The 14,853-nt window shown below is 45.9% G+C and overlaps 1 protein-coding gene across 3 annotated transcripts in view; it reads right to left on the reverse strand.

Annotated features, from left to right (window-relative positions):
* Positions 1-14,853, reverse strand: part of ggcx (gamma-glutamyl carboxylase) — a 71,111-nt gene that overhangs the window by 52,378 nt on the left and 3,880 nt on the right. For all 3 annotated transcript variants that reach the window (XM_063057125.1, XM_063057126.1, XM_063057123.1), the window contains exons 2-5: positions 12,337-12,516; positions 5,523-5,681; positions 3,395-3,560; positions 1,610-1,688 (exon numbers count right to left, since the gene is read on the reverse strand). In XM_063057125.1, coding sequence (XP_062913195.1) covers positions 1,610-1,688; positions 3,395-3,560; positions 5,523-5,681; positions 12,337-12,516 — 584 coding nt within the window. The remainder of the gene's footprint in view (positions 1-1,609; positions 1,689-3,394; positions 3,561-5,522; positions 5,682-12,336; positions 12,517-14,853) is intronic.

Raw genomic sequence — 14,853 nt, forward strand, 5'->3', positions numbered from 1 at the left:
ATTCTGTTGAATTGGAAAGAGATTAACCCTCCTACTGTATTTCATTGGTTTTCACAAACTATGGTGTGTTTGAATTTGGAGAAAATTAGAAGTGCAGTTTATGACCCTTCCATTAAGTTTGAAAAAACTTGGAGGCCATTCATTCAGCATTTTCATTTGATGTAATTTGATCATTTCCAAACTTGTTTTATCTCTCTGTACTGTTGTTGGAGGGGAATGGAGTCGTCGGCACTAAGGTTTTCTTCTTTCCCATTTTTAAGTTGTTAGTTTTACCCAAGTCTTTTAGTTTAGTCGATTAATTCTGTTTTTTTGGGGGGATGGGGTTTGTTTTTTTTTTGTTTTGTTTTTTTTCTTTTTCATGTTTTTTTCCAGTTTTTTTTTGCTTTGTATTTTCAGTTGTTAGGTTTATATGATTGGGAGCTTTGTTAATTTACACTATTTGGTTTTGCAATTACTTTTTTTTTAAGTGTAACAATATATCTCCTACTATTTGTATTATTGCTATGTTTTGTTTCTATATTTTGAAATTAATAAAAAGATTGAAAGAGAAAGAAATAAGTCCAGGACCAGCCTATCAGCTCAGGGTGTCTGACCCTCCAAGGGAGGAGTTGTAAAGTTTGATGGCCACAGGCAGGAATGACTTCCTATGACGCTTTGTGCTGCATCTCGGTGGAATGAGTCTCTGGCTGAATGTACTCCTGTGCCCAACCAGTACATTATGTAGTGGATGGAAGGCATTGACCAAGATGGCATGCAACTTGGACAGCACCCTCTTTTCAGACACCACCGTCAGAGAGTCCAGTTCCATCCCCACAACATCACTGACCTTACGAATGAGTTTGTTGATTCTGTTGGTGTCTGCCACCCTCAGCCTGCTGCCCCAGCACACAACAGCAAACATGATAGCACTGGCCACCACAGACTCGTAGAACATCCTCAGCATCGTCCGACAGAAGTTAAAGGACCTCAGTCTCCTCAGGAAATAGAGACGGCTCTGACCCTTCTTGTAGACAGCCTCAGTGTTCTTTGACCAGTCCAGTTTATTGTTAATTCATATCCCCAGGTATTTGTAATCCTCCATCATGTCCACACTGACCCCCTGCATGGAAACAGGGGTCACCGGTACCTTAGCTCTCCTCAGGTCTACCACCAGCTCCTTAGTCTTTTTCACATTAAGCTGCAGATAATTCTGCTCACACCATGTGACAAAGTTTCACTATAAATATCAGCTTTATGCAGTGAAAGGTGTCATTTGCATCAAATCAAGTTGGTGAGGATTGTGTTGGGCAACTCACAAACATCACTATGGTTCCAGTGCCAACATAGCATGCTGACAACTCATTAACCCTCACCGTACACACAAGTTCTCCCCTCATTCTCCTACGCTCCAGGGAATGAAGACCTAACCTATTCAACCTTTCCCAATAACTCAATCCCGGTATATTTTCACTGCACTCTTTCCTGCCGGCAGGTGACCAGAACTCCCAATACTTTCACGGTGAATCTGTTGAACATTTCTTAGACGGCAAAGTTACTCTGTTCTTAAAATCGCGGGCTCCAATAATTTCCCCAAGGGTAAGCATCAGGCTCGGTAACACACGGCACAAACCTGGATCCTCAGCAGAGTATAGTTCCACAGAGGGACCTGGGCATTCCTCTTCCTGGGGTTGCGTAAGCCGTCGATAGACCTGATAAATGTTTCAGAAAGTGTCGAGTTACCAAAGGCCGAAAGACATGCATTTCTATTTTTTTTTTAAGAGATACAGCACAGTAACAGGCCCATCCCGACCAACGAGCCTCCACTGCCCAATTCTACCTATCTTGCCAATTATCTACTCGCCCGTATGCCTTTTCAATGTGGGAAGTAACCAGAGCTCTGGGAGGAAACCCACGCAGACACAGGGAGAACGTACAGAGCCCCTTGCAGGTAGCGGTGAGAAATGAACGCGGGTTGCTTGCGCAGTAGGAGTGTTACGCTAATTGCTACGCCACTGTGCTTACTCGAACTTCCATCTTACAAACCCCTTGGAGGCGGCGTGGAGCTTTTGTAGGAGCCGTAGGAGCCACGGCGGCCTATTTGCACACGGCGAAGAGCAACATGATAATGAGTCAAGCATCTGTTTCCATGGAAACGAGGAAGGAGAAAATAATGGACAAGATCCAAGCATAGCTCCTTTGCTGTTCTTTGTGCAGCGGAGGTTCACAAGGTTAATTCCCGCGATGGCGGGACTGTCATATGACGAAAGATTGGAGCGACTGCACTTGTATACTCTGGAATTTAGAAGGCTGAGAGGGGATCTCATTGAAACATATAAGATTATTAAGGGATTGGACACGCTGGAGGCAGGAAGCATGTTCCCGCTGATGGACGAGTCCAGAACTAGAGGCCACAGTTTAAGAATAAGGGGTAGGCCATTTAGAACGGAGCTGAGGAAAAACTTTTTCACCCAGAGAGTGGTGGATATATGGAATGCTCTGCCCCAGAAGGCAGTGGAGGCCAAGTCTATGGATGCTTTCAAAAAAGAGACGGATAGAGCTCTTAAAGATAGCGGAGTGAAGGGATATGGGGAGAAGGCAGGAACTGGATACTGATTGTGGATGATCAGCCATGATCACAGTGAATGGCGGTGCTGGCTCGAAGGGCCGAATGGCCTACTCCTGCACCTATTGTCTATTGTCATGGGTTGTCGACCCGAGAGAAGAGTGAGGCCTTCACTGGCGATGTTTCTGAAGCACATCTCCTCCAATCTCGCACTGGCTTATCAGCTTGGCCTGTGCTCAACTTCCCTAGATTCAGATGGTGGTAGAACCATTGATATAAATTGGGTCTGAGGTGATTGGGGTCAGATGGCCTAGAGGAAGGAGCCACTGTGCCCCACAGCGAGGGAAAAGGGCCAGTGGACACCAGAGATGGGAAGGAGCCACTGGGTGGTATAGTCCACCATCGCACAGACCAGAATGTCTCAAAGTCCAAACCAGTCCTTACAAGTAGAGTTGATCTCCACCTATGCAATTACTGGCACTATAACTAGTCTCAAATAATTGATCTAGAAAGAGTAATGCCCTATTGGAAAGAGTGTTAAGGCGATGACCAAAAACTCATCTAATGTCATTAGATTCAGGCTCTGCCTTTCGTGCACAGTTCTCTCCTCCACTCCACAATCTCAGCCACCAAAAACATTTTTCATTCCTATGTCTCCTCCATTCTCATGAAATATCACTGACCAAAACAAAATTCTCTCTCTGCGTGGAGGCTGATTGACCTGCTGATCATTTCCAGGAGGTTTGGACGTCCCATGTCCCGTTTTTATTTCAGGTTTTTAAATAGCCACAGGTTTTTAATTTTTTTTGTCCTTTTTGACCACTGTATTTGCCAAAACTGTAAACTTCTTACCAATATCTATTGGCGTCCATCAATGTGAGCTGGAAGCCAATGAGTCCATAGAGGTATGAGTGATTATTCCATGCCGTTTTGTCCAGGAAGAAGTTATACCAGTACGGGACAAGAAACATCAGGCAGGAGAGCCTATAGAAACATCCAAGCATGATCCCAATCGCACCTATCGAGAAGCAAGTCAAAGGGTAAAATACTCTCCACCACTTAATTCTCGACACAATCTTTTATTTGGAACTACAATGAAGCAGAAGAGAATTGGAGCGTAACGATACAGTATCCTGAAAACTACAATGGGTAAGTGATGACATGATCTGTTCACAATAACAAATGTTAGCCAGAGCAACAAAGAGCTCCCTGTTCTCTGTGAGATCTTTGCGTTAACAAACTACGTGCTTCTAACCTTCTGAAAATGAAAGTGGCAAGTGATATCAGGATTTTATTTTAACCATGTTAACGCTGCATGATAAAGCAAGTTATCCAAGTGAAAGACTGCAGGGTTGGGAAATGGAACTCTACAAGCCAGCACTCAGACATTGCCAGGATAGTGCATGGGTGAACATACAAACTTCGCACTGACCCTGCAGAATTCAGTCTGGGTCACTGGCGATACACAGTGGTTATGATAGGGTATACAAGGAGAAAGTCTTCCCTGTTACCAGGTAGTTCAAGGACCGCAGAGCACAGAATCAAAGTGCTTAAGAGAAGATGGAAGGGTAAAGTTTTTTTTAAAAAGTCTTAGGCGCACACATTTATTCATGTGTCTAAGTCTTTTGCACAGTATTTTATTTATCCATGTACAGCAGAAAGCAAGTTTATGAACGTGGTGGGAGCAAAGGCTGTTGGGGACGTTGAGCGCCGCAGGAGGGGCATGGGACGGGTGGCAGAGGAGTGCCAGGGGCAGAGGTGGCACAGGTGGCAGAGGAGAGCCAGGGGAAGGGGGAGGCACGGGTGCAGACACACCCAGCCCTGAGACACCAAGGTCATTTGATTCCAAACAACTGGTTTGTTGATCGTTAGAGAACGTCTCTTTGGTATTTCTCAGTCCACAATAGAAACCCATTTCAGAATCCGGCTTTTATTATCACTCACATGTCATGAAATTTGTTCTTACTTGTGGCAGCAGTACAGCGCATTACATAAAATTACTACAGTATAGTGCAAAAGTCTTAGGCTCCCTAGCTATATAGATAATGTGCCTAAGACTTTAGCATAATGCTGTATAAATTTTTTAAAGCACTGGAAACAGCAATAATCTGGGTCTCACTGTCTGTCTGGATGGTGTAGAGTCAATAAGGGCCCTCACAAGAGAATTAGGTGGATACATGGTAGATTATTTGCAGGCTATTGAATAAGGGTACTCGATGTTGTTGAAGGCCCTAGGCCTGAACTCACTGGAGCTTTAGAAGAATGGGGGGGGGGGGCGGGGACCTCATTGATTCTGAAGGGGGCATGGAGAGGATGTTTCCAATAATGGGAGAGTCTAGGACCAGAGGGCACAGCCTCAGGATACAAGGATATTCCTTTCGAACAGAGGTGAGGAGGAATTTCTTTAGCCAGAGGGTTGTAAATCTGTGGAATTCATTGCCACAAACAACCGTGGAAGCCAACACGTTGGGTACATTTAAAGCAGAGGTTAATAGGTTCTTGATTGGAAAATAAATCAGTCATAAAACTATAAAACCATTAAGACTAAAGGAGCAGAATTAGGCTACTTGGCCCATCGAGTCTGCTCCACCATTCAACCATGGCTGATCATTTTTTTCCCCTCTTCAACCCCATTCCCCAGCCTTCCCCAGGTAGCCTTTAATGCCGTGTCCAAGACATAGGATCAGAATTAGGCTAATTGGCCCATTGACTATGCTCCACCCTTCTACCATGGCTGATTTATTATCCCTCTCAATCCCATTCTCCCGCCTTCTCCCTGTAACCTTTGACACCCCTACTAATCTAGAACCTATCAACCTCCATTTTAAATATACTCAATGACTCGGCCTCATGATCGAATGGTGGTGCAAACTCAATGGACCGAACAGTCTAATTCTGTCTCATGGTCTTAGGATTCTGTACAAAAATATAGACAATTTCTTTGGGGTCCCAAGACTTGGACCAAAGCTCTAAGACTCACCTAACCACATGGTGACAAAGACCACGTACATCCAGTCCAAAGGAAGCGGCTTCAGGAAATTGAACAGAGGGAAACGGCAGACAACCAGCTCGTCAAAGTACTTGTGATCCAGTGAACTCAAGCCCCGCTCTTGTGGGATGTCGAGGGTCATCAGCAAACCTGCAGAGGGAGGGGAGAGAAAAGCTCGGTTCTCCAACGTCCTTCACAGAACCCCAACTTGTTTCAGCTGACTCGCCCTTTCCTGAGGGGCACCCCCAGATATCAGGACGGCCGAAGGACACGGAATCACTCGGAGGAAGCCCAAAGTCTGATCACCAACACAAGCTGCATTTTAGCTGATCCACACCTTCACCTTGTAAATAACCTCGTCGTGATCTCTACTTGATCATTTACCTACACTGCTCTTTCTCTGTAGCTGTGCCATTTTATCCTGCATTGTTACTGTTTGACCTTGTTCTACCTCAATGCACTGTGAATGATTTCATCTGCGTGAGCAGTAAGCAAGACAAGCTTTTCACTGTATCTTGGTACATGTGACAATAATAAACCGTAGTATCCAGGACTTCAAGAAGCGATGCTTCAGAAAGGTGGCGCCCATTATTAAGGACCCCCATCACCCAGGACAGGCCCTCTTCTCATTGCTACCATCAGGTAGGAGGTACAGAAGCCTGAAGGCACACACTCAGCAATTCAGGAACAGCTTCTTCCCCTCTGCCATCCGATTTCTAAATGGACACTGAACCCATGGACACCACCTCACTTTTTAAAAATTATTTCTGTTTTTGCAATATTTTTAATTTAAATATTCAATATACATATATACTTACTGTAATTAGAAGAATGGGTAAAGAAGTAACAGATGGAATATAGTGCAGGGAAGTGTATAGTCATGCTCTCTGCTTCCTCCAACCCTGAACCCAGTGACAGCAGCCTCTGATTAATTTAAACATTTAAGCTCTGATGTGTTAGATAATGAAGACACGTAGTCCCCTTTTATTGTCATTTAGTAATGCATGCATTAAGAAATGATACATTATTTCCTCTGGTGTGATATCACAAAACACAGGACAAACCAAGACTGAAAAAACTGACAAAACCAATAATTATAACATATAGTTACAAATAGTGTAACAATACCATAACTTGATGATGAAGTCCATGAGCACAGTAAAGTTCAAAGTTTCTCAAGTGTCCCACATCTCACGCAGACGGGAGAGGGAAGAAAAACTCTCCCTGCCATGCCGACCACAATCCGACTCTGAGTCATCCGAAAACTTCGAGCTTTCCGACACCGAGAACTGAGCGCCATCTCTGTCCAAACGATACAACCTCCTTCTCGGTCGCCAAAAGCAGGCAAAGCCGGGGATTTTGAGGCCTACCCTCCAAAAGATTCCCGACCGCGCAGTAACAACAGCAGCGGACGGGCGTTTCAGAAATTTCTCCAGATGTTCCTCTGCGCTTGCACGTCCATTCTCCATCAAATCGGAATTGTCCACGGCCCCTATTTAACAGATATGACATCATTTTGCACTGGAGAGCTGTGCATGCGCGGCGTGCTGCCATCTTCTCCTCGTTTCAATGAGGGCAAGAAAGTCACGACGATTTTTCGTAGCCCCTCTCCAGACGGGGAACCTGCCATGGAAGCAGGGAACAGTGGCAATGGCAGCACGCAGTTACTCATCATCACAGTTGGTAACATAGTCAAGAAAAGCCTTCCAGGTTACCCCTCTCCAACTGTGCAACGGAGCCAATAAAAAAACATTTTAACCAGCTCAAACAGAATTCACGTAAACAGGTCATTAAAAGCAGAATGTGAAATGTAACACAGAAGGCAGGTACCAGCTGAGTGCTTTAGCTAAGATCTGAAGAATTTTCATCTGCCAGCTGCATTTAATTACACCCTCAAGACAATGAACAAGGACGTGGCTGCTTTGGTTTTCAAAGGACATCTGGGAAGGGCTGGGAATGGAAAGAACTAATCTATCAAGTGGGTGTTTTATTGGAACGGGTTATAAAATGTCCGAATAAGGGCAGGACGGTAGAGTAACACTTACAGCTCCAGCGATTGGGGTTCAAAAAAAAAACACAAGAAATCCTCCAGACACTGGAAACCCAAAGCAGGTCCTGAAGAAGTCTCGGCCTGAAATGTCAACCATTTATTCATTTCTGCAGATGCTGCCTGACCTGCTGAGCTCCCATCCTCCAGCATTTCGTGCATGTTGATCAGGGTTCAATTTCTGCTGTTGTGCGCAAGAAGCTTTTGTATTCTCCCTGTCACCATGTGCTCTGATCTCCACCCACATTCCAAAGACATACGAATTAAGGTTAGTAAATTATGGGCATGTTATGCTGGCGTAAGTATTTTGTGTCAGTCTTCACTAGTGGCATACCAGAAATTTGAGAGTGACAAGAGGCAGAAATGAGTGTAGTCACTTCTACTAAGGAGGAGGTGCTTGGGAAGTTGAAAGATCTGAAGGAAGATGGACTACACCCCAGGGTTCTGAAAGAAGTAGCTGAAGAGAATGTGGAAACATTAGAAATGATCTTCCAAGAATCACTAGATTTGGAATAGTTCCAGAGGACTGGAAAAATGCAAATATTTCTCCACTCTTTAAGAAGGGAGGGAGTGGGAAGAAAGTAAATTGAAGGCCAGTTAGCCTCACCTCAGTGGTTGGGAAGACGTTGGAGTTGATTGCTAAATATGGGGTTTCAGGGTACTTGGAGGCACATGATAAAATAGGCCAAAGTCAGCATGGGGAAATCAAGGGGAAATCTCGTCTGACAAACCTGCTGAAATTCTTTGAGGAAGTAACAGACAGGATAAACAAAGCAGAATTGGTGGATGTTGTGTAGTTAGATTTTCAGAAGGCCTTCGACAAGCTGCTACACATGAGGCTGCTTAACAAGATGAGAGCCCATGGTATTACAGGAGAGATACTTGCACGGATAGACGATTGGCTGACTGGCAGGAGGTAAAGAGTGGGAATAAAAGGAGCCATTTCTGGTTGGCTGCCAGTGACAAGTGGTGTTCCACAGAGGACAGTGTTGGGACTGCTGCTTTTTACATTGTACACCAATGAATTGGATGAAGGAACTAATGGCTTTGTGGCCAAATTTCAAAGTTCAAAGTAAAATTTATTATCAGAGTACGTACATGTCACCACATACAACCCTGGGGTTTCTGCAGGCATTTTTATTTTGCAGCTGACACAAAGATAGGTGGACAGACAGGTAGTGTTGAGAAAGCAGGGAGTCCTGCAGAAGATTGGAAGAATGGGCAAAGTAGTAACAGATGGAATAGAGTGTAGGGAACTGTATAGTCATGCACTCTGATAGAAAGAATAAAGTGTGGACTATTTTCTAAATGGAGAGAAAGTTCAAAAATCCGAGGTGCAAAGGGACTTGGGAGTCCTTATGCAGGATTCCCTAAAGGTTAATTTGCAGGTTGAATCTGTGGTGAGGAAGGCAAATGCCTTCAAGAGGACTAAAATACAAAAGCAAGGATGTAATGTAATGCATTAGTTAAACTGCACTTGGGGTTGAGAGGGATAATAAATCAGCCATAATGGAATGGTGAGGCAGAATTGATGGGCTGAATGGCCTAATTCTGCTCCCATGTCTGTGGTCTAAAAGACAACAAACTGTGCAAATAAAAATTAAATAAATACCAGAACACAAGTAGTACAGGCCTTGAAAGTCAGTCCATAGTTTGTGGAATCAGTTCAGAATTGAGGTGAGTGAAGTTATCCACAATGGTTCAGGAGCCCGATGGTTGTAGGGTAACAACTGCTCCTGAACCTGGTGGTGTGGGACCTGATGGTTGAGGGGTAATAACTGTTCCTGAACCTGGTGGTGTGGGACCTGATGGTTGAGGGGTAATAACTGTTCCTGAACCTGGTGGTGTGGGACCTAATGGTTGAGGGGTAATAACTGTTCCTGAACCTGGTGGTGTGGGACCTGATGGTTGTAGGGTAATAACTGTTCCTGAACCTGGTGGTGTGGGACCTAATGGTTGAGGGGTAATAACTGTTCCTGAACCTGGTGGTGTGGGACCTGATGGTTGTAGGGTAATAACTGTTCCTGAACCTGGTGGTGTGGGACCTGATGGTTGAGGGGTAATAACTGTTCCTGAACCTGGTGGTGTGGGACCTGATGGTTGTAGGGTAATAACTGTTCCTGAACCTGGTGGTGTGGGACCTGATGGTTGAGGGGTAATAACTGTTCCTGAACCTGGTGGTGTGGGACCTGATGGTTGAGGGGTAATAGCTGTTCCTGAACCTGGTGGTGTGGGACCTGATGGTTGAGGGGTAATAACTGTTCCTGAACCTGGTGGTGTGGGACCTGATGGTTGTAGGGTAATAACTGTTCCTGAACCTGGTGGTGTGGGACCTGATGGTTGAGGGGTAATAACTGTTCCTGAACCTGGTGGTGTGGGACCTGATGGTTGAGGGGTAATAACTGTTCCTGAACCTGGTGGTGTGGGACCTGATGGTTGAGGGGTAATAACTGTTCCTGAACCTGGTGGTGTGGGACCTGATGGTTGTAGGGTAATAACTGTTCCTGAACCTGGTGGTTGTGGGGTAATAACTGTTCCTGAACCTGGTGGTGTGGGACCTGATGGTTGAGGGGTAATAACTGTTCCTGAACCTGGTGGTGTGGGACCTGTACCTCCTTCCTTTGAATCAACCGTATGGGGTAGGACATACAGCGTTTATCTTAAAAGTGAGGGAGCTATGAGATCACCTTTGCTCTATATGCAACAAGAAGTGGGATTTCCTGGTGGCCACCTATTTCAATTCTACTTCCCATTCCTATTCTGACATGTCAGTCCATGGCCTCCTCTACTGCCAAGATGAGGCCACGCTCGGGTTGGAGGAGTAACACCTTATATTCCGTCTAGGTAGCCTCCAACCTGAATGCATGACCACTGTTTTCTCGAACTTCAGATAATTGCTCCCCATCCTCTCCTTCACCATTCCCCATCCTTGTTTCCCTCTCACACCTTCTCTTCTTACCTACCCATCACGTCCCTCTGGTGCTCCTCCCCCTTCCCTTTCTTCCATGGTCTTGTGTCCTCTCCTAACAGATTCCCCCTTTTCTCCAGCCCTTTATCTCCTTCGCCAATCAGCTTCCCAGCTCTTCACTTCACTTCCTTCCCGGTTTCACCTATCACCTGCCACCTTGCACTTCTCCCTCCCTTCCTCCCACCTTCGTATTCTGATGCCCTTCCCCCTTCCTTTAAAGTCCGGATGAAACGTCGACTGTTGACGGATTCCCACAGATGCTGCCTGGCCTGCTGAGATACTCCAGCATTTTGTGTGCAATGCCTGGGAGTTCCAGCATCTGCAGTCTTCCTCGTGATTGAGTTATAATTTGCTTTACTATCTCAAATCAAGGTGTGATACCGGACAGGTCACTTGCCAGCAGTCCACCGTTGGAAAATGTATGCACGTGGAGTTAACTAAAGGTAGAAAGGGGCCCAACTATTCTGCTTCCTACCCCAACTCCAACCTTCCCTGATGGGACAGGCAGGCGATACACAATTGCCTGGGTTTACAAAGCAGGGGACAGACATAACTGCAAGTCAGCATGAGTCAACGTGACGACCTTTGTAGCTCTTTCCTCATCTGCTCAGCGAGATGAGTAAACATTCTCTTGCAAAGTTCGGCTTCGGTCTCCTCTCTGTTCAGGGGGTTAAGGCCAGGTTCTTCAGCTCAGTTACACTGACGCTGAGGTATCTACAAATCACAAACAATGCCCAAATGTCCGGTCTCTGGCCTCGGTCAGTGAGTTGGAGAAAGGTTAGGTACTATTGCTGACACTGGTTATTCATTACCAAATCGTGGCTTGGAGTTAGTTGGTTTTCTGTAATCGGTAGGGATGGTTTTGGGGATAGAGAGGGGAATTAGGGTTTAGGGACAGTGGTATGGGGAATGAGAAACCAGTCTAGGGATGTGTGGAAGTTAGAGGTAAGGTTCAAACTCCAGCGATGTGGCCGGGTGACAAAGGACATCTGGAGTCCAGGCCTCCGCTCCACGCTCGACAGCCAGCAACGTGGACAAAGGGCATCTGGAGTTTACACGTCTGCCTTGCGCTCAAAGACCAGTGACTTGGATGTGTGACGAAGGACGTCTGTGGATGTCGGGCGGTCCCCGGTTCAGAAGACCATGCGAACAGGTGGGCATAAAGCCAGATAGTCAGGAAAGGGCAGGGTCCCACCGTCGGCTAGTCCAGGGATCAACGCCGAAGATCGAAGCCCGATAGCTGAAGCCTGGAGATTGGAGTCGGTGGACTGTGTGTGCTCTGTGGGCATGGTATGTTGACCTTTGATTAGGTGTTGTGGAGAGTTGGGAGGAAGTGATCGTGGGATGTAGATCTTGGTTGAGAGTCACAGAGCAGGAAGAGGAGGTACCATGTAATCCTGTGGTCTGACCTGGATTCCACTCCTGGTGGAAGGAATTTTGATTTTGAAACCAGTGCAGGTTACAAAGACTAAAGACAGCACGTGAAGCTGTGATCGGACGTGGTTTGCAGGAACAGTTGATCGAAGCTCTACATACCATAGCGCTGCTGGAAAATTGGCTTAGATGTTGATTAGCAAGGGTGTCAAAGGTTACAGGACGAAGGCAGGAGAATGGGGTTGAGAAGGATAAAAATCAACCATGATCAACAGACCGAATGGCCTAACCCTACTCTAGCCTTTGGAGAGGACTCAGAAGACAATCTCCAGACTTAGTAAGACATCACTATTGAGTCCCAGCCTTCACTACAACAATAAACTCTTTATCAGGAAGAGATTGAAGTCCATACTCACCGAAGAGAAGTCTGAAGACCCCCAGGGACGCTGGGTCAGTGGGTCGATTCAACAAACAAACAAATCGATGCCAACTTCGGAAATCTGACAACTCAAACCCGAAGATCCTCTTCATTCTGCTGTTTCCTTCCTGCGTTGCCGCCTCCGTTGCTTCCCCCCTTCCGGCACGTTGAGGTTCATCTGCAGCGGTGAATCATAAACCAGCTTTTACCCTCAACGCTAATCAAGTGAGAACTGAATTATAAAAACGGCGAAAACTTTACAACGTGGGCCACTATGTCCACAATAGTGGAAAGAAGTGTCACCGGACCTAATCTCACCATCTTGGAGTGAACATAGGACAGTATAGCATAGGAACAGGCCCTCTGGACAAAGCCATGCTGCCTCTCCCTAATAAGGTCATGGGTTCCCATATGCTCCAATATCTTCTCCCTAAGAATTCCCTCCAGCAATTTTCCTGCAACTGACACGAGACTCACCAGTCTATAGATCACAGGATCTTCCCTTGTTCCCTTTTTAAATCAAAGTACAATATTAGCCACTCGCCACTCCTCCGAGACATCCCCTGTGGCTAGAGGAGATGCGAATATCCTGGTCAAGGCCCCAGCAAATCTCGTCTTCTGCCTCCTTCAACAATCTGGGGCAAATCCCATTGGGCCCTGGGGACTTATCCGCCTTCATACTCATAAGGAGGCCAAACACTTCTTCCTCCTTGACCTCTAGATGCCCTAACGTATTAATAGGCTCAGCACTGATCTCCTCGTCCTCCATATCATTTTCCTGAATATAAGACCATAAGGTACAGGAGCAGAAGTAGGTCATTTGGCCCATCGAGTGTGCTCCGCCATTCAATCATGGGTTGACCCACTTCATCCAGTAATCCCCACTCCCCTGCTTTCACCCCATATCCTTTGATGCCCTGGCTAATCAAGAACCTATCTATCTCTGCCTTTAATGCACCCAATGACTTGGCTTCCACAGCTGCTCGTGGCAACCAATTCCACAGATTACCACCTATGACTGAAGTAATTTCTCTGTACCTCAGTTCTAAAAGGACGTCCTTCAATCCTGAAGTTGTGCCCTCTTGTCCTAGAATCCCCTACCATTGGAAATAACTTCGCCATATTTAATCTGTTCAGGCCTTTTAACATTTGGAATGTTTCTATGAGATCCCCCCTCATTCTCTTGATCTCCAGGGAATACAGCCCAAGAGCTGCCAGATGTTCCCCATACAGTAACCCTTTCATTCCTGGAATCATTCTTGTGAATCTTCTCTGAACCCTCTCCAATGCCAGTATATCCTTTCTAAAATAAGGAGCCCAAAACTGCACACAATACTCCAAGTGTGGTCTCACGAGTGCCTTATAGAGCCTCAACATCACATCCCTGCTCTTGTATTCTATACCTGTAGAAATGAATGCCAACATTGCATTTGCCTTTTTCACAACCTACTCAACCTGGAGGTTAACGTTTAAGGTATCTTGCACGAGGACTCCCAATTCCCTTTGCATCTCTGCATTTTGAATTCTCTCCTTATCTAAATAATAGTCTGCCCGTTTATTTCTTCCACCAAAGTGCATGACCATACACTTTCCAACATTGTATTTCATTTGCCACTTCTTTGCCCATTCCCCTAAACTATCTAAGTCTCTCTGAGGACTCTCTGTTTCCTCAACACTACCCACTCCTCCACCTATCTTTGTATAATCGGCAAATTTAGGCACAAATCCACAAGTCCAAATCATTGACATAGATGGTAAGATTCAGCGGTCCCAACACCGACCCCAGTGGAACTCCACTGGTAACCGGCAGCCAGCCAGAATAGGATCCCTTTATTCCCACAAACACGAGGAAATGTGCAGATGCTGGAATTTCAAGCAAGACACATAAAATTTGCCAGTGAATGCAGCAGGCCAGGCAGCATCTCTAGGAAGAGGTACAGTCGACGTTTCGGGCCGAGACCCTTTGTCAGGACTAACTGAAAGAAGAGACAGTAAGAGATTTGAAAGTGGGAGGGGGGAGGAGGAGATCCAAAATGATAGGAGAAGACAGGAGGGGGAGGGATGGATCCCTTTTGCCAATCAACTTTCCAGCTCTTAGCTCCATCCCTCCCCCTCCTGTCTTCTCCTATCATTTCGGATCTCCCCTTCCTACTTTCAAATCTCTTACCATCTCTTCTTTCAGTTAGTCCTGGCGAAGGGTCTCGGCCTGAAACGTCGACTGTACCTCTTCCTAGAGATGCTGCCTGGCCTGCTGCGTTCACCAGCGATTTTTATGTGTGTCCCTTCATTCCCACTCTCTGTTTTCTGACAATTAGCCAGTGCTGCACCCATGCCAGTAACTTCCCTGTAATTCCATGGGCTCTTGTCTTGCTAAGCAGCCTCATGTGCGGAATATTTACAAATCAGCTATCCCCTATATGGGTGGTGGATGGCCGTATGAGCAGCAGGTGCCTACCACAAGTTACGGTTATTTTATTTTTATTGGAGATACAGCACGGAATAGGCCCTTCCAACC

The sequence above is a fragment of the Mobula hypostoma genome, chromosome 8 (genome assembly GCF_963921235.1).
Source record: "Mobula hypostoma chromosome 8, sMobHyp1.1, whole genome shotgun sequence".
NCBI lineage: Eukaryota > Metazoa > Chordata > Chondrichthyes > Myliobatiformes > Myliobatidae > Mobula > Mobula hypostoma.